The following is a 22,911-nucleotide window of genomic DNA, read 5'->3' on the forward strand; positions in this document are numbered from 1 at the left end:
CTTATACTAATTAAATTAGCCTTAAGGCCTTCAACAAGTAAAACATTTCTCAATTTTGGTAATCCATCAAGACTTAGAGTGCATTTTCCAACAATATTACCTGACATACCATCACCAAAGGTTACTGCACCATATTTCATAGATTTGAAATTGGTGAGTATATTTGCATCACATGTCATATGTCTAGAACATCTACTATCAAAATACCAAGAGTTAGAGGCACAAGATCTATGACAAGTAAAAGCAGCAAGACAATTTTTTCTTGCTTTTTCAACCCAAACACTTTTTGATGGTTTTCTTTCAACATGTTTTGCTTTACAATAATGATTTAAATAATTTTTTTTGAAAAAAATCATCATAGTAAAACATCTGGGCCGGATGTGCCATTTCACTCCACAAAAATGACATATTGGAATGAACCGATATGTGTTGGTTCTTTTGAGAAAATTGGTCTGTTTAACAAATGTGGAAACAGATTTTCTTTTTGTAGAATCAACTGTCTGAGATGTACCTGCAGAGATGTTAGCGGATGCAACAGAATGCGTGCCAGATTTCACAAAAATGGTTTTGCCTTTTGATTTAAAACCATCAGATCCTAATCCAGAAAAATTACCAGCTTTTTGTCCTGCACCAATAACATCATCCAAAATCATGGAATTTGGATTAAGCATTTTAACACCTTTAACCATGTGGTTAATTTCATTTGATAATCTCTTAATTTCACAATGTTTTGCAATAATTTTATCCTCAAGATTCTTCATAGTGTTTACAAGATCATCATTCTTTTCCTGTAAGGATTAATATTGCTTGCCATTAAGCGATTATCAGAACAAACCTTTAACCATTGATCATACATATCTTTGTATGATTATTTTAGGGAATCCTCGCCTAGATCAGACTCACTGGATTCACATTCAGAATTATCTTCCTGAATTGTGTTGTTCAGACAAACAACCATTTTATTATCCTGCGAATTCAATGTTAATTCAGAAACAACAGAGGTTAAAGCAAGATTTAAGTTATCTTCCTCATCACTACTTTCAGAGTCCTGATCATTCCAAGTAGCTTCCATTACCTTTTTATTTTTCTTCAGTGTGTTGGCACATTTAGATTGAATATGACCAAATCCTTCATATTCCCTGCATTGCACGCCTCTTTTATTGTTATTGTCAAAAGGTTTAGAAAATTGATTACCTTTGGAAGATTTGAACGAGGATTTTTTATTACCAATCTTCTTCATGTATTTTTGAAAAATTTTGGTCAGTAGAGCCATTTCGTCTTCACCATCATTTTCATCTGAATCTTTTATTTTTGATGATTTGAGAGGAACTGATTTTTCTTTGGGAGCACTTGGATTTTCCTTTTGGCGAATTTTTTGATTGAGTTCAAACGTTCGCAATGAACCCATCAATTCCTCTACTTTCATTGTGTCGAGATCTTTTGCTTCTTCAATTGCTGTGAGCTTTGTTTGAAACCTGTCAGGAAGCACTCTAACAATTTTTCGAACTAACACGTTATTTTCCAATTTTTCTCCCAAGGAAAAATATTCATTAGCTATATCAGACAGTCTTTCATAGAATTCTGTGAGAGACTCAGTCTCTGTCATTCTAAGATTTTCAAATCTAGTAGTTAACATAACAAGCCTAGAACGTTTTACATCAGCAGTTCCTTCAAATTGAGTTTGAAGGATTTCCCAAGCTTCTTTGGCTGATTCACACGAGGATATTAATTTAATGTATCCTTCGCCAACACCATTAAAGATAGCATGCAAGGCTTTGTTGTTATAACTGGACAATTTATCTTCAGCATCGGTCCAGTTAATTTCAGATTTTACCTTTGTGACATCATCAGATTCAGATGGAGGTGTCCAACAGGTTAAGATTGATCTCCACGCCTTTTCTTCTTAAGATTTAATAAAGGCTCTCACCCTAACCTTCCAATAAGGATAGTTGGAATCATTCAGTAAAGGAGGACAAGTTATAGATCCACCTTCTGCAAAGAATGACATTTCACAAGGCACAAAACAAACGGAAAGAAACAAGATCGCACTAAGAGTTTAGTGACCCGCACTGATACCAATTGAAATTATATTTTTAGTAATTACCAAATTAATTAAACCATGTGAATTAATTAAAGTGCGAAATGGTAATTAACTGTTTACACAGAATCCAGTTCTTTCGGGACAGAATCCGAACTTGTCACGACAGAAAATGAACACAATAAATAGACAGTGCAAAACAATAAAGAACACACTGAATTTTTACAAGGTTCAGAAACCCTTTCGGATAACCTACTCCTTGGGGCCACGCCCAGAGAATAAACCAATTAGTAAAGAAACAATGTGTACAAAAGCATTGACTTAAACAATGTAAGACTCCCTCTTAAACTATTATCGCAATCTTGTTGTACTCTTCTCTATGAATCTGATTTGATGATACGCTGATTCTCTTGAACTCCCTTCAAAGAATAGCGAGTGCACACTTCCTCCCAAAGTGAGACTTAGATAGAATCCTCTCCCGAAGATCCTTATGAACACGTTCACAATAGACACTATCTGTTTGCAATGGACTAGATAGATATCCACAAGTACACTCAGCACTCTCACAAAGATTAAGGTGAACAAACTTAATCTCTACAAATAAAGACACTCTTCAAAATAACATAATGTTTACAAATATTGAAAATGGAAAAGGTGAAAATTCCAAAGGCCTTGGCAAGATATTTATAGGTAGGGAAATCGTCCAAGGCCATCATTTTCTGGTATCTTTGAAATCAATTTGCGAATTCCTTTGATTAAGGAAATCAGCCAGCCAGATGAATTATGTGTCGACAGAAAAGGAAACTGATGAGTCAGCAACGTAATTAGTTTTATCTAGCAGAATGAACATGGTCATTTCTTTTGACCATGTTCATTTTCGACACCTTCTTTATTCCAGAATAAACATAATCGCACATAATCCCTGAAAATAATCTCAAGATATTTGCAAAATATATTTTTACCAAAAATTGATTATTTGTGATAAATAAGGCAACAAATATATTCATACTTAAAAGATATTTTCACATTACAAAATCAACTGAGAATATTGATAATTAATCTGAAAATCAATATGGAGATATGCTACTAATTTTCTTTAAACATTTAAATTATTTTGTCTAAATTAAAGTTTAGCCAAAAAAGGATTTTACATCTACTATTCATAATGGAAAATTTAGGTATTTATACATTAAATGGGTCCCATAACAAAAACACCCTACCCACTGTACACGTCTTAATTTGATCATATTGTCTTTCTTAGTTCCAAAAATATCATTGATATTTGTTTCCCACTTTCTCTCTCTATTCTCTCATCACTCTCTCGGTCCCGAAACTAAAATCCCAAAAATCCATTAGTCTCTTTTCGCATTCAGTGTCGGAACCCAAGGGAATCTGTGGACATTGTCTTCCACGATCACAATCGTGCATCAGTGGTAAGAAATCTCATCAGAGGGGACGACCGGAGTTGGCGGGTAGGCGAGAAAACCCCATAGATCGACGAAACAATCCCGAAGTAGGCAAAGTTGAGGGATTTACTTGTTTATTCTGCAATAAATTATTTAGGCCTGGTTTATTTGTTAATGTTTTGTTGATAGGATATATAAGAGCTGGGGAATGAAGAAATCTGGGTTTTTTCGAGTTTTTTTATTCATCTCGATAGAAATTGACATGCCTCGATAGGCCTCGACGACTCATACCTCGACGAGCCTTGATTGGCCTCAACAAGCCTCGATTTAAATTGGAAAATTGGGTATTGTAGGAGTTTAAGTACCTCAATAGGTTTAGATAGTGCCTCGATAGACCTCGACAGGTTTCGATGTAGCTAGAAAAAAACTTAATGTTAGTGGACCTCGATAGGCCTTGACAGGTTTCGATGTAGCTAGAAAAAAACTTAATGTTAGTGGCACATCGATAGGCCTCGACAGGTCTCAATAGACCTAGATAGTTGTATAATTTCGACAGGCCTCAATGATGATTGCTTTATTTAATTATACCCCGATATGCCTTGACACGTCTCAAAATCCCTCGATAAAAAATAGTTTTGCTTTGAACATCTATTTCCTCGATATGCCTCGACAGGCCTCGATGGTTACCAAATTGCTTTAAAATGTTATTAATAGTTTTTTTTCTTCAGATGTATGGCCTTATTGTACCGTTAGAGAAGCACTTTCCTGCTCGTGTTACTTATAGGGGTAGTGCTTACTTGGATATCCTTATAGAGCAGTTTCAGAGGCATGGCTAATTGAATAAGCAAGGGCATGCCCATTGGGACAGTCCTTTAATGCGAAGGCCTTTAGTTTTTCTGAGGTTCTACTGCACCAATTGATGTTGCGTAAGGTGGAAAGCAAGAAGCTTGAAAAGGGTTGGTTCTACATGGGAAACTCTCTATGTATATTAGGTATTGCGGAGTTTGGCCTAGTTTTCAGCTTGAATTTTGGAAACGCACCGTCCCCAGATGAGTTGAAAGAGCATCTTTTCAATTGATCGGATCATCCAGGAATATTTTAATGGTGAGGCGAAGGTTAGTTTTAGTCAGTTGGAAGATGCTCTAAAGGCCTTGACAAACCCAAAAGATGCATTTAAGCTGGGTTTTTCCTACTTGATAGAGCGGGTGTTGTATGCCCTTGAGAAGACAACCAGCATATGCGGTGATTCACTGAAGCTGGTTGAGGATCTTGATTACTTTTTTAAGCATCTGTGGGGGAAGTTGTCATTTATGAAGTTGATTAGAGTGAAGATGAAATTGAAACACTACAAGGACAAGAAGAAAGATGGTTCAGGGATACAACAGAAGGAGTCCAAGTACAGTTTCTATGGTTATGCCCCTGCACTTCAGTATTGGGCTTTTGAGGCCATGCCAGATATTGGGAGGAAATACGGTGAAAATAGTGGGAACCAGATTCCCAAGAAGCTTAGTTGGTCTACCAAGACCTATATATTTCCTTCCATAGCTCATTTAGTTCCGTTGTTCGGCAAGACTCGAGTAAGTTCAACTTTATCTTCTTAAATGTGACAAATTAATTTATTGAAAGTTTACTTTATTAAAGTATTTCTGACATATGTTATTTGTTAATGCAGTTGGTTGTATTTTCCATGTTGAAGCCACGTCCCGGTGAGGTAGACTGCTACAATAGCCTCCTAGACGTTGATGGTTAGTTATTCCCTGAGTTGGGATCAGTTGTAGTGGAGGCTGAGACTACAATGGAGGAAGAAGAGCCCGAGAAAGAGGCAGAGAAGTTGGAGGAGGTTGCAAAGGTAGCTTCTATTATTTACGAGGATGTCCCGAGGGTTGAGGAGGGAACTACACAGGCCGCTACACCTTCCTCTAGTCAGGTTTGCCAACCTGATTATGAGCAGTTGATGCAGAGGCTCCAAAGGATTGAGGAGGGCCAGTTTGATTATGCGGAGCTGGTGTAGAGACTCCAGAGAGTTGAGGAAGGCCAGGCCACTTTACTTAAGAATCAGACTACGATCATGGATCAATTGGTGCAGTTGATTTCAACGGTCTCTGATCGCTCCAAGGAACAGAGTCGACCCACCCACCCCCACTGAGATACAGAGTCAAATGTTATGCCTCATGACTACAAGCCCAATGATCCACCTTCCACTCCACAGGCCAAAACATCTATTGTTGCCAGTGATGTCGATAGTTCGAGTGTACGAGTGTTACAGCCTGAGGAGGCAGTTGGCCTTGAATTTATCAGGAAGAAATGCAAGCCTAAGCGTTATGATGACTTCACCGACCCTATGAAGAGGCCAAGATCATATAAATAGACATTAGTTATGGACCCTTTGAGTAAGTATGATCAGAAGCAAGAGAAGAGTTTCCATAAGTGGCTGATCCGGAAGATTGACAACAAAAGGGATTGATTTGTCCATACTGGGACGCACGACGTGGCATGGTTCTTGCAGTTGCACACCATTCAGACTTGGCTTTGGGATTCGGTATGCAAATTACAATAATGTTTTATATTCAATCATTAAACATATTGATGGTACTGACGAATTTACATGTTTTTTCAGCATATTGATGCCGCTCTGCACATGCTACGTCGTCGACGCCACTTTTATCATGCTGCATATCGGCATGATGTTGCTATCATGAACACCACCTTCCCCCAGGTGTGCCTAGGTCGTTGGAAGGGAGACCCAGATCAATACATCGTATCCTGGGTAGTTGTTGATGAAGTATATTTTGCATTGCACATCCCACAAGCACAGCACTGGGTCGCCATTGAAGTGTCCATTCCATTGTGGCACATTAACATTTATGATTCCAACCATACCGTGCTTAGTCAGTCTCTGTTGGCGGAAGTCATTAAGCCTTAGTGCTTATTGATGCCTTCGTTGTTGTACATGTCTGGCTTGTTTGACGACCATGAGGAGCTCCAGTTGCAACCTGGCCAGAAACCAAAGCCATTCTAGTACTGTCGTCTTGGCCTTGAGGAGGTGCCTCCGACTAGGACAGGGTATTCCCCTATTTAATTAGTGGTTTTTGAAATATGCTTATTGAATTTAATTATACAAATTTTATTTATGATTGACACAAATTCAATTATATGCAGTGGAGATTGTGGTATGTTTGCTATCAAACATATCGAGCATTTGATTGTCAAGCTACCACTCGATACCATTACCGATGCGAACATGCAGTTTTTTCATAACCAAATGGTGTGTGGACCTATTTTTTCAGACATTGGCACCGCGATGATATTTTTTTGTATATGGTTCAATTGGTGAACATTATTTTTTTGTACATACTCGAAAAAAAATATCACTAATTTTCTACCTCGATAGAACTCGATTAAGCTCGACCCAAAATTTTCACTAGTATTAAAAAATACAACAAAAATCACACAAACTTGTCTGCCTCAACAAAAATTGATAGGTCAAACAAATTGCCTCGATGGGCCTTGACAACACCATCTAAGGACCCTCAAAATACTAAAATAAATCTGCCACGATAGGCCTCGATGGGCCTCGATGCTACCTCGACGGGCATCGATGGGGCCAAATCAAGCTATGAACATAGCGGCCTCGATTCTACCTCAACGGGCCTCGATGGGGCCAAATCAAGCTATAAACATAGCGGCCTCGATGGGCCTTGATGCTACCTCAACAAACCTCGATGGGGCCAAATCAAGCTATGAACATAGCGGCCTCGATGGGCCTCGATGCTACCTCAACAGACCTCGATAAACATCATCAAGCTATGAACATAGCGGCCCCAATGGGCCTCGATGATACCTCGACAGACCTCGATAGACATTGAGGCCCCATCGAGGCGTATCAAGGCCTGTATCGAGGCCTGTCGAGGTAGACAGGGAAAAAACTGCTAAGTTTTTTTTTTCATTTAGGTCAAAACCAAAAAAATAACAACAGAAGTACTTGAATGAAATAATAGCAATATTCCAGTGACATCAATTCATACACTAGAAGTTTTCATAACACGATAATGTGATGATAGACAAGTAATTAAGTAGTCAACAACACATTGATAGGACAATGTTTAAAGCCTAGCATTACATGACTTTCTATTGTGCCCACTACCACCATATCTGCTACACTTACATGGTTGGACGACCTTTTTCCCGCTAGAAGGATAGTGGTTGTTCTTCGGCCTACCCAATTTCTTCTTCTTCGGCCTTCCTACAGGATTTTTCTCAACAGGGACGCCGACAACCATATCTCTGATGTGATCAGGAATCACCAATTCATCCTCGTTACCAATAAGGTAAATAGTTTCCTTATAAGTGTCCCTCTATGACTCGATTCTGTAGTAAGGGGAACACAATGAGTGGAAGCTTACGCTCCTTTCTCTGGCTACATCAAATGCATGGGCACACGGTATCCCAACGGTTTGGAACATGAAACAGGAGCATGATTTTGTGGCCAAGTTCACCTCACCAGCACCATCAACCACAAGAAATTCATGATGACCAAGGACTTGGACTTCTAGGAAATTTGCTTTCAGACCCATTTGCTTCAAATCTGCCTCCATCAGGGGTGCTAACACACTTGTTGCTTTTTCTGCTTTTTCACATCTATCGACAAACCATGTCTGTAGAATCGTATGAATTCAAGAAAAGTGGCAACTGGAGAGCTCCTTGCCTCCTTGTTTTTATTGTTTAAGCTTATGCATAGTTGTTCGTCATAATATTGTATCGATTTCCAGGAAAATAAGCGTGAGTCCACCTTTCAAAACCAATTCTCTCAAGATATTGAGCAATGGGAAGATCAATTACCTTGATCTTTTCAAAGAACTTGTGAAATTTTGTCTTTCAATACGCGTACGCTGCACACCCCATGATGTCTTGACAGTGGTCAATTTTGAATTTTGCCACCACATTCATACAGATGTGGTGGTAACAAGCACCATGGTAGGCATCTGGGAACACAACCACCAAAGCATGAGTAATGCTTGCATGCATGTCCGATACAAAAGCTAAGTTGTCAATGTCTCCTATGGCTTCCTTCAATTTTATCATGAAATAAGTCCAAGAGTTATGGTTCTCACTGTCCACTAGTCCGAACGCAATTGGAAACAAATGGTTGTTCACATCCAATGCAACATCACATAGCATGTTACCACCATACTTGTTCTTCAAGAATGTGTCGTCCACACAAATGACAGGACAAAAATACTGGAATCCCCTCCTAGAAACACCAAGGGAAAAGAAGCAATACAAGAAACGACCATCTTCTACTACAAAATCAGTAATTGTACTTGGATTCTTCTGCTCCAACTGACACAGATATCCAGGTAACTTGGAGTATGAATCCTCACATGTGCCTCTAACATACATAAGTGCCTTTTCTCTGCATCTCCATGCCTTCTCATAGCTCATTTCGACCCCAAAATGGTGCTTCATGTCCTCTCTTATGTTGTTTTCCATGTACCAAGTACCATCGGTAGCAAATTCCATTTTGATTAGGTGGCCAACAACCCATGGTGCTGCTTGATGGTGGTCCTTCTCTCAGATTTCTTGTGAGTAAGTGTGTACATCATTGTATAATGTAATCTCAAACATTTTAGACCGCATTTTTTTCTTTCCCCTCAATCTCCAACCACAATCAGGATCCTTGCAGATTATGTACCACACATCAGTACCAGATTTTTTCACCGTAAACTCACAAAGATGGTCGCCTTGGTTTTCAATTCAAGCTTGTTCTTAAAGAACTTGTGAAGGTTCAATCCTCCTGAAGATGTGTCGGTTGAGGAAGAATAATTACGATGTGAGGCCTCTATATCTTCTTTGGTAAACATAAGAGTACTCCAAGTTCTACAACCTTCACCTAAGTCCAAAAGAGAACTCCATATATTCCTATTCTCAGTTCTACCTGGACATGGATGACTACTGCTGGTCCCAGGTGTTTGTCGATCTTCTCTTCTACGCTCCTCAACTACCATAACATCTAAACTCTGCGTTGGCAAATCTATCCTAATATCTGGCCCATCAACTATCGTTGCATTAGCAACCAAATCATCGTTGACATAAGGATCGTAGCAATAGGGCTCGTACTTCACTATGTCAGGAACATGTGGCGAACCTCTAACAGGGATATCATCATGGACAGTAACGTCTAGATTCGTCTCTGGAACAAATGTCCCAACCTCACTTTGAGTTCCCCTGAAACCATGACATGGGGGAGAAATAATCTCTTCAAATCGAACTTCTTTATTAACGTTGGGAGAGGCCGAAACATTTCCTAAACAATCCTTCTTAACCAATGTTATGCACAGAGGAATCGTCTTCTCAACAGATTTGATACTAAGCCCATGAATGCACAAAAATGCCTATCATTTTTTATAACAGTAGGTTTGAAGGGCTGTGAGAGGCATGTGTACGAGACCTCAAGTTTCAAGTCGTACACACATTTATCCACTTCAAGATCATCATACAAAATTTGAACTAGTTGCTCGTACGTCACACTCTTCTCCAAAGGGAGAGCTTGATTTTCAGCATCCCGAAAAATCCAATCCTTATATTCCAGTTCCCAAACACCATTGTATGAAACAAATATAGAAACAGTTGAACCTGTATTGACAAAAAAACAAAAAAAGGTCAAAATTTTAATAACGTAAAAAAACTGCAAAATATCAAGTTCCGTCGATTTTAATCGAGTTTTGTCGAGGTCCATCAAGGACAGTCGTGTCTCATCGAGGTTTCCATGAATTGAATCAAATCGAGGTCCATCGAGGACCGTCGAGTCTAATCGAGGTGGCCAAGTATGGGAAATTTTGTCTACATGTCGAGGTCCATCGAGGTTAATCGAGGGGGTCATCTATCGGACACTTCGGGTCCCTATCGAGGTCCATCGAGGACAATCGAAGCTAATCGAGGTGGTCCATTCCTAACCTACATCGAGGCATGTCGAGGTACATCGAGGACCATCGAGGCATGTCGAGTTTCATCGAACTCATCGAGGTGGACAAAGAACCCACTGGAAAAAAAAACCCCAGAAAAACTCAGTTCTAATCCGACTGTGAAACAGTAAAAAAATCCAAAATGCAGACACAAATATGTTCGAAATAGTTAAAGCAATGTGAATAAACAAGTTTAATCACTACATTTACAGAAAATATACTTACCCATAATTTTTTTGCCTCTAGATCCGAAACCCAGCGTTGTTTTGCCTTGATAGGATTCAAACTTACCCAAAAAAATAACCTCAAAAGCTCAACCGGATCGATTCAATCTTGGTGCCTGCCTTGTTATTTTTATTTAGATCTTGGAATTAGAAGAAGGGGGAACTTGGGTGAGGGTGAGCTTGGACGTGAAAGAGATAAGGGAAACTTGGGTGAGGGACTTTCATATGTTAGGGGCATTTTAGAAAACAGTGGGAATACTAGCATAAAATGGTTATGTTCTCATAAGCTAGAATGATTTTGTTATAGGACCCATTTAATGCATCTTTTCTCAAATTTCCCTTCATAATACTACTCCTAATAATATCAACCATGTATGGAGTATGGAGTGTGGAGTATGGACTAGCTGGTCTCTAGTTTCTTCCTGTGCGCGCGTGCAACGTAGGTTCACAAATTAAAGATATATGTATGTCATATGTGGGTTGCACCCCCCACTTCTTTATTATTTCATCAAATATCAAAGTTAGTGCTCTACGCTGCCCCCCACAAATCCTTCTTTATGACTCACATTATTATATATCTATAATATATACAAGTTCTGAGTCTCATATTATGTGTACTTTCTAGTAAGCTAGCTACTTTTGCATTATTGTTTTTTAATGTGAATTTCTTGTCTCCTTCTCCCATACAGATAAAAACATGACTACTTATATAAAAGTTTGGAATATTCTACTTTTTTTTAACATTCTGATTAATTATAATCTACTTTCCTATGATTCTCATCAACTTGTCTTTGGTGCATGACAATATATATTTATATAATATGATATGTGTTTCCATTATTCTATGTCAAGTGTAATTTTAACTGGTTTACTTTACAGTAAGAATGTACTTAAAAGTAGAAGAGAGAATCAAGAGCAAAAACCAAGCATATCTTGAAGTTAATTACATTCAAATGATAATAACTTCTTATACATATATATAAAAAAACCAAACACCTGCATATATAATTTTATAATTGGACTTATTACCATGACCCATATTAGAATTATATACATAAATGCAGATTTTTTTTTCTTTTTCAAAAGAAGCTAAGCTTATAAAGCTGGTGTATAAAATGTCAGCAATAAGCCTTGTCATTACTGTCCAATGTGGATCGAGGAAGGCCATCCATTAAGCAAGAAACTGGTGGAATAGTGAGAGTTTGTAGCTCTCCATATGCATTCCAACAAAAAGGGTCCGAAACTATGTCACCAACAGCAGGAAGAAGCTCAACCTCAGAGAGAGTCAAATTAGTGCATGGTACTGAATCACTGCACCCAAAATGCATTGGTGGATTCCTTATATCATAAGTTCCCCTTATGTTGTCATATAATATGTCTGAGACAAACACTGCTGAGGTTTGGTTGGTGCAACCTTTGCTAAGGCAGTAGAATTGGTCTATTATAATTGGGTTCCTTACATTGTCCATGTGAATGTTGCTGAATGTTACTCCAAACACTGCTCCTGATCCTCCTTGCCATGTCTTGATCCTTACTCCATTGTTTGAAACTTTGATCACTGAGTCTTTTACTGTGATGTTCGAAACGCATGCTCGCGAGTTGTGATTACCTAGACTCCCAATGCTAGAGAAGCACAATGGAAAAATAAATTGTTAGCTCAAATGATCGGACATGTAGTTTGTTACAACGAGAGGTTCGAGTTTTTTTTATCCCCAAATATAGTAGGATTAGTAGGGAGCTAATTTCGGGTAAGAAAAAAAAGGAATACTAGTAGATACCTAATGCCATGACCTGGTCCACATGTGATGTTTCTTATGTCTACATTATGGCAGCCTGATCCAATTGATACACAGTCATCACCTGTACAAAAACAACTAACTAATTTAGCATGCTTCTAAAATAAAACTATGGACAAATAGTTTTGTGTATCTCAAATTATTGACTCTTCCGACTTTTGTTCCCTAAATTGTTTTGCCTTGTAAATGTCACCTTCAATAATTTTAACTGTGAAACAAAAAAATAACGGAACTATAATATTGCACAAAATTCAACATAAAATAAACAACTCATGAGAGTGTCACATTATAGTTCGGTTTAATTTTTAAACAGAAAGGGATATTTCCAACAGTTGGAATTCTTCAGAGTATATTTACCATGCGAAAAAATTCAAGGGGCAAAAATGTCGAAGGTGTAAATAATTCAAGGCTCTAAAACTAATGGAGAACTTAATTAGCTATGTGAGAACTAGTTTAGTCTAACCATTTGAAATCACTGAGTTGTATATTCCAACGCCATTAGAGTTTTCTATGTGAATCCCATCAGTGTTAGGACTCAGGACAGGAGCTGTAATGGATATGGAATCTATATGAACATTCTGACAACCATCGAATCTGAAGTTGAACTGTGGACTGTTCTTGATTTTAAGTCCTTGTACAGTCAAATTTGAGCTCATGAAGAACCTGATTGCCTAAATACATTAGAATTCAAATTCAGGTGTTTAGTTCAAGTGATTTCTCTTAGCATCATGAACTACTACAAGTACAAAACAAAATCATGAAACTTACAATGGGGCTATCACACGGTCCTGGCAATGTAGTTCCATTTATCCCCTGTGAAATTCAACACATGGGATCAGCAAATATTGTTTATATTACAAGAACACTTTGAGAACACTTATGAACAAACAAAGCTATATTACCCTGTGAGGTTTGCAGGGGAGATCCCACCATTTCTGACCTCTTCCATCAATTAGACCACCTCCTAGAAATGACATCTCATTGACTCTGTAAAAGACAAGCCATTGGTGCCTACTTTGGTTCTTTGGCCAAGATTCAGGTCCATCCGGAGGCATTAGAGTTCCATCAACCTTTTCAATCAAACTAGTTAGTCATTTTTGGCTTAAATGAAAAGCCAAGAAAGATGGCAGAACAGTAGTAGCATTATTTTTTACCTGAAACACAAGTCCAGTTTTACAAGGACCGGTAAAAATAGTGGACTGTATCATGAAAGATAATCCCTTGGGAACAACGATAACAGTAGCAGAATCACTCTGGCAGGCAGTGTCCCATGCCATCTTGAATGCATCTGTATCATCTGTAATGCCATCCCCAACAGCACCGAATTTTCGCACATCGAAAACGTCACTTGAATTGGTTGGATTCACCTCTTCATACGGTGGTTCGGCGGGCTCGGGCGCTGGCTCTGGTGCAGGCGAGCTTGAAGGAGGCTGTGAAATGTGAGAGCCTTTGTGATGGTGGTGAGTGTTCTTGTGTTTGGTATGGTGCCGCCTTGCTTGCGTCGAAAGCACTATGCAAAGAAAAGAAATGCAGAATAGAACCAAAGACAAACGAGAATACTTCATGATATGACTTCAAGACAAACAAACAAAAAAGGGACCAAAGCTAAAGTATGCTGCAAGTCACTGAAATTTGCAGAAAACTATGCCAACTGAAAAAGAGATTCAAGTGTCAAAGGACCAAAGATTTGGGAAGTAGCTAAGGTTACTATGAGTGTGAGTGAGTATTAGTAGAAGAAGTTGCTGAAGTTTAATTAAGTTTAGCTTTGAAATGCATGCAGTTTCACAAAGGCTGATTCAGTATATATAATAGGCACTGTTAGTGGAAGCTACTTCAAACTTTTTATCTACACCTTACGTTTGTTTGTTTTTTTTTTATATAAACATATAAATATTTTGGGGGAGGAACCGAACATTTCCATATAGGCCTTCACTTTATTGATAGATATTTAATAAAAAAATTCTTCTTTTGGAGAATGTGGAGTCTGCATATGACAGCCCCAGGAAAAAGGTAAACGGAATAACAGGAAATGTGATGGAAGGGCAGTCGATAAGCCACCCATGTTCTTCCCATAACTGTCATTTTCTTTGGTCCCGAATATGGTTTTTTGTTTTCTCAAGTTTTAACGGTATTATGTCCTAGTCTTTACCACAAACACAAGGAACATTTGCACATTTGCTTGTATTTCAATGAAGATTCTACATGTAATAAAATCAAACAGTGAGGAATTAGAATTCAAACTATCAGTCATTTGGTGTAGTGGTAAAGATGTTTTTCCGTAGGGCATCTCTATAGAGTCAGGGCTTCAAAACTTCCTAAATCACTATTTTAAGTGGATAAAGTCTCTCACTTTAGCGTGTATTATTAATGCATTGGGTTATAATTTAGAAGTCCATCTCTATGTGGATGAGAACTCGTGATTTAATTATTGGTGGTACTAGAATTGCTAAAAAATTGAAGACTATGAGGATAGAATTTGCACCAAGTGATCTTATTTTTTTTAATTAGCTAAAAGAAGAAAAGGTACATTTGAGTTCAACCACCTTTGTTATGTGAATATTAAAAATTATTTATAATGTGTTCACCTATACTTACATTATACATTATACATTATACATTATACATTATGATGTTTGGTAGATAATGAAAATAGGAGGGATCGAAAATGTTAGAGAGAAAGAAAGTGTTAGTTATTTGGTAGATGAATTAAAATGAGAGGAAAGAAAGTTACAGTTAGATTTTTACTATTTTACTTATATTATTTAATTTTATTTTTATTTTGGTAAATTTTCATATTATTTTTTTATATAAAACTTTTTCTTGATGGGATCTACTTATTTTTCTTTTTCTTTATTTTTCTTTTCTCTCATTTTCATTCTGACTAAATAACTTCAAATTTTACTTCTACACTTTTCTCTTCTAAATTTTCTTTTCTCCAATTTTTCTCATCTAACAAACATAGTATTAAATAGAATGGTTTGCAATAATCGAAATAACTAGTAATCATAATAATCTAATAGGCTTAATAAAAGGAAAAGTTTAAATAGTTGCAAAGCAACAAGGTTTAGTTCATGTTGGATGGCTGAGTGAATACAAATCATTAAGTGGATAGTTGAATGAATGGGATTCAAGTCAAGATGGAGACCTATTTTGAAAGGCAGTTAAAAAGGTAATAATTAAATAGTTTGGGATAGGCATATATAGCATACAGGCATAGGCAAGCTGTGTTGTTGTGAGTGATTTTCAAACAATGGATTGGTGCAATAAGAGGTTGAGAGTTGAGAGTCCACATGTGTGGTTGTCGCGAGGTGGAATTGTGGCCCTTGCAGCATGCAAACACTATTATAAGAAACAAGCATGCATGACATCAACCTTTATCTGAAAACCGACCATTGCCATAGGATGATATATATATATATATATATATATATATATATGTATATGTATATAAGCTTCATGTTCTGCTTTGATTTTTCACCCCATGTAACCAAACAGCGGCTTTGCCCAAAAGTATATTTTGAGTTATCTTTTTTGGTTTATGTTGGGTTGGGTAGTCCACCATCACCTACCACTCGAAGCTATCTTTCGGCCACCATATATAAATATATATATATTAATATATTATATATTATATATATGTCTGCAATGCATGCCTCTCTTCTGGGATTCTATCGGTTGCTAGTATACTTCCACTCCACTCTCACCTTCAATAATGACCACCTTCCACTTTATTGGTTCTCTTTTTTATTTGGCCTGAAATTGGTTGGTGAACTTCGATTACAATTTACTTGCATTCGGAGTTTATTATTATTTATTTAAGAAACGTGATCATTATTAATTGAAATTGTCAAAGAAACAAATAAAGGATTAGAATCCACCAAGTGCATACGTCAAATGGAAAACTGAAAGCAGAAGTAGACCACCACATTCAAATCACAGAGAATACTAAGTCTTTTGTTTGAACTAAAGAGTCTGTGGTGTGGAGCATCACATTCCACCTCTAAATCCACTAGAACATATGAACAGCATCAAGTTTTGAGTCCTCTAGAACAACGCTTAAAAAGGGGCATTTGGACTTGGTTAGACGAGGCCTCATATGATAATGTTGAAGCAATGTCAGAGATAATGAGTTTGAAGGTTAATGCCGTCAAAAAATATATAATTTAATGCAAAATTTTAACAAAAATGTAATAAAGCTCTCTTAATTTTTTGTATACACAACTAGCTTCTCTTAAATCAATTTCAAAAAAAAAAATAGCTTCTCTTAAATAAGATTTTCTGAGTGTTACTGTGTCTAGGTGCCCAAACACCCGTTCTTTAGGCGCCTCAAACAAAGAGGCATAAACCGCGCCCCCCTTCTCTAAGATATATTTTTAGAAAGCTACAAAAAAAAAACATTTTTAAACGTTTTCTAAAGAAAATTCACCAACAACAAAAGATAGCATTTTATGTGTGATTTAAGGTGTTCGGAACTATTATAATAAGTGAAGTCTCATTTTAAATTCAACCACACTAGCACGCTACCGTCCTACCATCATTATCAAAGTTTCAAGTTTAAGTCTTGCCGGCGGCTACTTTGATCACTCCACTCCCCTTTATAATCAAGAAATTCACACAACACATGAATATGTTCAAGACTTCTTGACCTTGTTCCACTTTGTCCCATTTCGAGTTTAATCAATCAACACTTCACTCTAAGACGCTTCATCAATACAAGTGTTTCGTCAAGAATTGAGACCTGTCAAAAAGTATGCTTTATTTTTTTTGTTCCATTCCACATTGGCCTTCCAAGTAGAGAAACTTGTGAAATATAATTCCACTACTTTGATTTGATACAATCTACCTCGAAAAGAACGACACTCAAGACAAATGTGACGAACCCAAGTGACTGTTCTTTTAAAAAGAGCAGAGAACCTTTCTTAATCTGCCTTCTACCATATATATAAATAAAAGTATGAATGTAATATAATAGATGTGTGTACCAACAAATGAACAAAAGAAAAACAGATACCCCAGCTAGCTTTACTTTTGATTTGATCAAATTAGATAAGAAGAACACTCGGCTATTTTTCTCTACAAGAACGCTACTGCGAGGAGCAGAGCAGAGTGGATACCAACTACAACTTCGATGACACCCTATAATTACGACGACGATCCAAGGAAGCCACACTGCTTTTTAGCATGGTCTGGAATCAGCCTTACCAACATCTCCGCCGGTACACCCTTCAGTTCTGGTTGGTGGCAAAACCATTGACAATCATTAGTTCACATCTACTACATACGAAGATTAAAAATGAAAAAAGAAAAATAAACTCGAAATGAAGGTTTCCTGTAAGTTCTTACCATGTGCCTTAAAGTTGAATAATGGAGGGAGGAAACGTCCATTTGGCAGGCGGGTGTTAGGGTCACGAAGCTCATCAAAAAATGGATGAACTAAAGCCTCCAACTGCATAAAAATTAAGGTGTTACTGACAAAGCCTAAACATGACAAAAACTAAAACCACAAATGTGAAATGCCATAAACAAAATGAAGGGAGCACATGGAACAAAAATCAAAATACTCACGGCGGTGCTTCGAAGGTTAGGAGAATATTGTAGTAGCCTTGAAACAAGATCCACAGCTTCTGGGGGCATGCGCTTGTGGAATATCTGGTAATAGAAGAAAAATAAGTTCAAAATTTTAAGCAAAAAAAACCTTGAATGTTATTCAGTTTTTTTGGGATAACAGCTTAACATAATCTTTCTTACAACCTTGTGCCATGGATGGGCTTTGATTTGGGGAAACTTGAACTCTGTGTAGTTAGGATTCATGCACTTGATTTCCTCCCTTGTTGGGGTGCCTAAAACCTGCCCAAGAATTAAAAATAAATAAAATAGGCAAACAAATGATTTACAAACAAATTACTAAGTCAAATTAAAGATAATAAGCCACTTTGTGCTCGCTATTCACCTTAATTATCTCAACAAGCTGGTCAACTCCACTTTCCCCAGGGAATAGAGGCTGGAAAGTCAGAAGTAACTAGTTAGCTTCTTTTTTATCAAGATTCAACCATAATCAATTTAACCATATAAAACCACAACACCTACCTGACCAAGCATAAGTTCAGCTAAGACACATCCAGCAGACCAGATATCGATGGCTGTGCTGTACTCAGTTGCCCCAAATATAAGCTCAGGTGCACGATAGTATCTAGAACAGATGTAAGATATATTTGGTTCCCCTTTCACCTGCACAATTAAAGAAGATTCAGTAACATAGATCACCGGCCAAAATACGCTAAAACAAGTCATAATGGGTGGAAACAAACCAAGACTTTAGCACTTCCAAAGTCGCATAGTTTGAGTTGGTGAGTATGTGGATTGACCTGTAAGGTAGAGATAAATAATGATTAATAATCACTTGTGCTAACTCCTGTACCCTGTAAATGCTATATAGAATACACGTAAAATCATTTTTTTAAGAGTTTAAGAAGGTTAAACAATCACCACTAAAGAAGATTTATTAACCAATGCAAACACACACAAAAATATAACAGCAAGATGAAGCTAACAACATGTTATAACACATACCAACAGATTTTGAGGCTTTATGTCCCTGTGACAAACACCAATGCTGTTGTGAATGTAATGAAGAGCTCTACATATCTGAAGCAAAACAATATAAAATGTCAAGATAGTAAAACACCTACTGTTTCTCAATAACAAGATTAGATATTCAAGCAAGCAACTGAAGCCTATCTCAAATATACCTGATAAGAATAGAGTTTAACATATATCAAGGGCATCCTTTGGGTCATCTTGTTATAGTGTTTAATCACACGATGGACTGTCTCAGGGACATACTCAAGAACAAGATTAAGATAGAGCTCATCTTTCTCAGTGGTTGAGAAGAAACAGTGCTTCAAGGACACTACATTGGGGTGGTCAAGAAGTCGCATGGTTTGCAACTCCCTATTCTTGTACCTCTTGTCTTGGAGAACTTTTTTTATAGCAACTGTCTCCCCAGTTTCTAAGCACTTTGCCTGCAAAACCTCAATAAAACATCACATTAGGATGTTAAACAAAACCATGAAATCAAGCTACCCAGTAGTTAGCTACGCACCTGGAAAACAACTCCAAAAGATCCATGACCAACAACACGCTCTGCCATATAGCTTATAGTCTACAACAGTTGATAGCCAGATTATATCAGTACTACACTCAAGAACATTAGGAACAATAATGTTGCAAGGGTAGGAAAGATGCGTTAGACAAATTACCTGCTTTGGCTGGCCATTCTTTCCACCAATAGTAGTGACAATTATATGACCTGTCTCTGTCCCATTGCCATCAACAATGGTTGCTTCCATTTCCTGTAAGCAAAACAAAAAGGCACAGTTGTGAGAAATCAACAATGAAGGATTTTTATATTTAGGGGCCTCAGAGATTCACCATTTACCTTATCATCTCTAATTTTCATGTCATTCATTTCTTCAGGCAACTTATCAACACCAGCTACATTGCCGCTGGATTCTCTTACTGCCCCAGAAGGAGCTACACTTACTGAAGCCATTGGCTCAAACTACAAAGATGTCCTCAATATTCCTCTTTCGAATTCAATATATCAGATCACTAAATTACCATGAAAATGCAAGATATCATTAACACATGTAAGAACAAGCAAATGATTAGGATAGCATAATGAAAGATAATTGCTAACACTTAAAGCAACGTCAATTAAAGTTTTGAACAAAACAATGTGAAAGAAAACAAAAAGAACAAGAGAAAAGGAATTAAATGTTCAAAGAGCAACAACCACAACCACATCGATCAGTGACCCATACCCCACCCACGTCAATAAACATCCTATGTGAAGTGTAAACTAGCCAGCTGCCACTAAACTCAACTTAAAATAAACGATTATAAGGAAATTGTGGCTTATCAGTTGAAACAAAAAAGCTAATTTGAGACAAAATAAAGATGTAGTAAGTTACATAACTCTGATTTAGTTTCCCATCTTATTTTCTCAAAATAAATATTTCCATATTCTAACACAAAGAGAAAAAGTACCCATCAAGCAAACAAATTATTTAACCAAAAAAAAATCAAAGGACCGCTTTTTTTTCTTCAAAAATTAAACAATCGTACAAGCTTCCCGATAAAATGGATCCCAGCTGATGAAAAATAAAAACTTGTAAATAAAAATCGAATTGCTGCGGTTACTGGGTAACGAAAAACACCACAAAACGAAAATCAGAGGAGAGAAAAGACAAAGATTTTTCATTTTAAAAACCCTAGAAGGATCCATATGAACAGATCGACCAAATTTGGAAGAGAAAAATAAAATACGATGAGGACAAAACCTGATCCAAACACCAATTACATAAAAATAACATTTTTAAGAAAAAGAAGAGAACAATTACCAAGATTGTAGTAGAAACTTGATCAAAACTGAAAGTAAAATTCCTAACCCAGATGAGGATGGATCCGGCCAGGAGAATGGATCGCCAAAGTTTAGGTCTTGAAGAGAGAGAGATTGTGGTTAAAGTAAAGATTTTGGGTTTGGTTTTGGTGGAGAGAGAGAGAAAAAGAGCAGACAGTCAGTCAAAACCACACACCGAAAGAAGAAGAGGAAGAAGAAGGCCCATCTTCTGGTTGTGATAGTAAGTATTAATATAATAATATTAAATACATAAATATAAATAATCCTTCTTTCTTCTCTCCTCCACTTTAAACAGTCTTCTCCTTTTGACCATTCAACCCTACTATGCCTTTTTCTTTCTTTTTGAGTACTCTCATGTTTGACCACCAACCCCCATTTTGATAAATGTTAAACGTCATTTTGTAAATAACTCTAATAAATTCATCCTTATCTTTTAAGCTTACAATTTCTTTGGTTATACCAGTAGCAATTTGTAATTGTATTGGTATGAAAAAAAATGAAATTTGTTGGCTATTTGAGACAATATACATGGTTTATGATGGTTTTGTGCGATTGTGAATGTCCTTTATGGTGGTTTTTTTTTTGTGATTATGAATATCATCTTAGATGATTTTGGACGACCATAAACATTCTTAATGGTATTTATGAGGAAAATATAATTGTTTGAGCAATTATCGAGTTTATTTTGTTGTTTACAGCGGATATAAATTTTGTTTATGGTGTTTTGTGAAACCATGCACGTCGATTATGGCAGTTATGTGCAACAATGCGTGTCGTTTATGGCAATTCTGTATCAAATTTATTAAATATAACTGCTTAAGCAATTATCAAGATTCTTTTGTAAATAAAATCTTGAATGTATGTAAATAAATTGTTTTTCAATTCGGGTTTTACTGTTTGCTTACGATCAATTTCATGTATGGAAGAAACTAAAAATAATGTTAAGGTTTTATAAAGAAAATGATGCAGATATCATAACAAAATAGGTAATGTGGGAAACTAACCAAATAAAATATAATCATCCTTTAGTATGCAAAGATAAGGATTATTTAACCAAAAAGTACACATAATATTACACTAGTTATTTACAAAAATAACAAATAATAAAATTATTACATGTATAACATTTTTTTTTTCTTCAATTAAACATGTCATTTTTTTTATAAGTGGGAATTACACCCCTTATGCCTTTTTTTGCCATTTAATTATTTCTATAGGAATTTCAATTTGTTAATATTTCTATGGATTTTTTTTATAAGTTCTTAAATATATAGCTTAAATATTCCAATATAAATGTATAAGTTAACAAATGTCATAATTACCATATTACTAACTTTTTCAAATTAAAGTTTGAAAAAACATATAATATATGACATTTTTGTTAAAACAATGTGACAAAATGTTATTAGTCACATAAATGTGATTTATCATACCTTATAACATATTATTGAGAGTTATATGATTCGACACATGTGTGTGTCCAAATGTAACATATTTTGGAGTTACAAAATCAGTTACAAATTTGTAACTCCCAAATATTATCCAATAATATGTAGATTGAGAGTTACACATTTGTATTTGAATTCCATAGAGTCATTATGTAATATGGTTGTGAAAGACATATTTTTAACTCTCATTAGGTGTATGGAGGTTACATAATCATGTAGGAAAGGGTTTGAGACGTTTTGGAAAATGCAAAATTGGAGAGGTTGAAACAGCTTGGTGGTCGCAGCCACAAGTGTCCTAGGTCGCGGCCTAGGAGTCAGCAGTCAGCAGCCAGGCATGTCCCAGGCTGCAGCCTGGGGTGCTAATAGCCAATTCCAATTTTTAGTTTTTTCCAATTTGAACAGTTCTAACATCCCAAGTAACTCTCAAATCTTCATTTTAATTCCATGAAATATCCAATTAAACATTGGTAACAGCCATGGAGGTTGGTGGATTTTGAAAATCAAATGGTATCTTAAAACTCTATAAATAACTTCCTAATGCTCACTTGTAAAACACATTATTTTCTATCCACAAAGCACTATGCTGTAAAATATACCATAGAGGCTTGATAATTC

At 36.6% G+C, this 22,911-nt stretch overlaps 2 protein-coding genes across 3 annotated transcripts; both read right to left on the reverse strand.

The window, feature by feature from the left end:
- Positions 1-11,541: 11,541 nt before the first annotated feature.
- LOC133790585 (polygalacturonase At1g48100-like) lies at positions 11,542-16,969 on the reverse strand. The gene is made up of 6 exons (XM_062228262.1): positions 13,581-16,969; positions 13,329-13,496; positions 13,195-13,239; positions 12,890-13,097; positions 12,409-12,490; positions 11,542-12,253 (listed from the first exon to the last, which is right to left on the reverse strand). Exons 1-6 carry the CDS (start codon positions 13,989-13,991, stop codon positions 11,749-11,751), a joined length of 1,419 nt encoding a protein of 472 aa, XP_062084246.1. The 5' UTR covers positions 13,992-16,969; the 3' UTR covers positions 11,542-11,748.
- Positions 16,970-17,315: 346 nt separating this feature from the next.
- LOC133790596 (glycogen synthase kinase-3 homolog MsK-3) lies at positions 17,316-21,073 on the reverse strand. 2 transcript variants are annotated; one of them, XM_062228273.1, is made up of 13 exons: positions 20,829-21,073; positions 19,865-20,037; positions 19,686-19,778; positions 19,529-19,588; positions 19,176-19,448; positions 18,997-19,071; positions 18,735-18,791; positions 18,514-18,654; positions 18,377-18,427; positions 18,178-18,273; positions 17,992-18,075; positions 17,770-17,872; positions 17,316-17,657 (listed from the first exon to the last, which is right to left on the reverse strand). In XM_062228273.1, the coding sequence occupies exons 2-13, from the start codon at positions 19,976-19,978 to the stop codon at positions 17,569-17,571; spliced, it is 1,236 nt and encodes a 411-aa protein (XP_062084257.1). In that variant the 5' UTR covers positions 19,979-20,037; positions 20,829-21,073; the 3' UTR covers positions 17,316-17,568. The 2 variants fall into 2 exon arrangements, with proteins under 2 accessions (XP_062084257.1, XP_062084267.1); XM_062228283.1 differs by having other exon boundaries at positions 19,865-20,040; positions 20,823-21,073.
- Between the last annotated feature and the right edge of the window lie 1,838 nt (positions 21,074-22,911).

This window comes from Humulus lupulus, chromosome 1 (assembly GCF_963169125.1).
Source record: "Humulus lupulus chromosome 1, drHumLupu1.1, whole genome shotgun sequence".
NCBI lineage: Eukaryota > Viridiplantae > Streptophyta > Magnoliopsida > Rosales > Cannabaceae > Humulus > Humulus lupulus.

What these genes read in the sequence shown, in the direction of transcription:
- LOC133790585 (XM_062228262.1), bottom strand. Translation starts at nt 13,991, where the DNA reads ATGAAGTATTCTCGTTTGTCTTTGGTTCTATTCTGCATTTCTTTTCTT. An exon ending in TCCCCTGCAAACCTCACAGG is followed by an intron (nt 13,240 to 13,328) that starts GTAATATAGCTT and finishes TGAATTTCACAG; the next exon opens with GGGATAAATGGAACTACATT. An exon ending in GGACCAGGTCATGGCATTAG is followed by an intron (nt 12,254 to 12,408) that starts GTATCTACTAGT and finishes GTGCTTCTCTAG; the next exon opens with CATTGGGAGTCTAGGTAATC.
- LOC133790596 (XM_062228273.1), bottom strand. Translation starts at nt 19,978, where the DNA reads ATGGCTTCAGTAAGTGTAGCTCCTTCTGGGGCAGTAAGAGAATCCAGC. An exon ending in AGAATGGCCAGCCAAAGCAG is followed by an intron (nt 19,589 to 19,685) that starts GTAATTTGTCTA and finishes CAACTGTTGTAG; the next exon opens with ACTATAAGCTATATGGCAGA. An exon ending in CTTTTGGAGTTGTTTTCCAG is followed by an intron (nt 19,449 to 19,528) that starts GTGCGTAGCTAA and finishes GAGGTTTTGCAG; the next exon opens with GCAAAGTGCTTAGAAACTGG.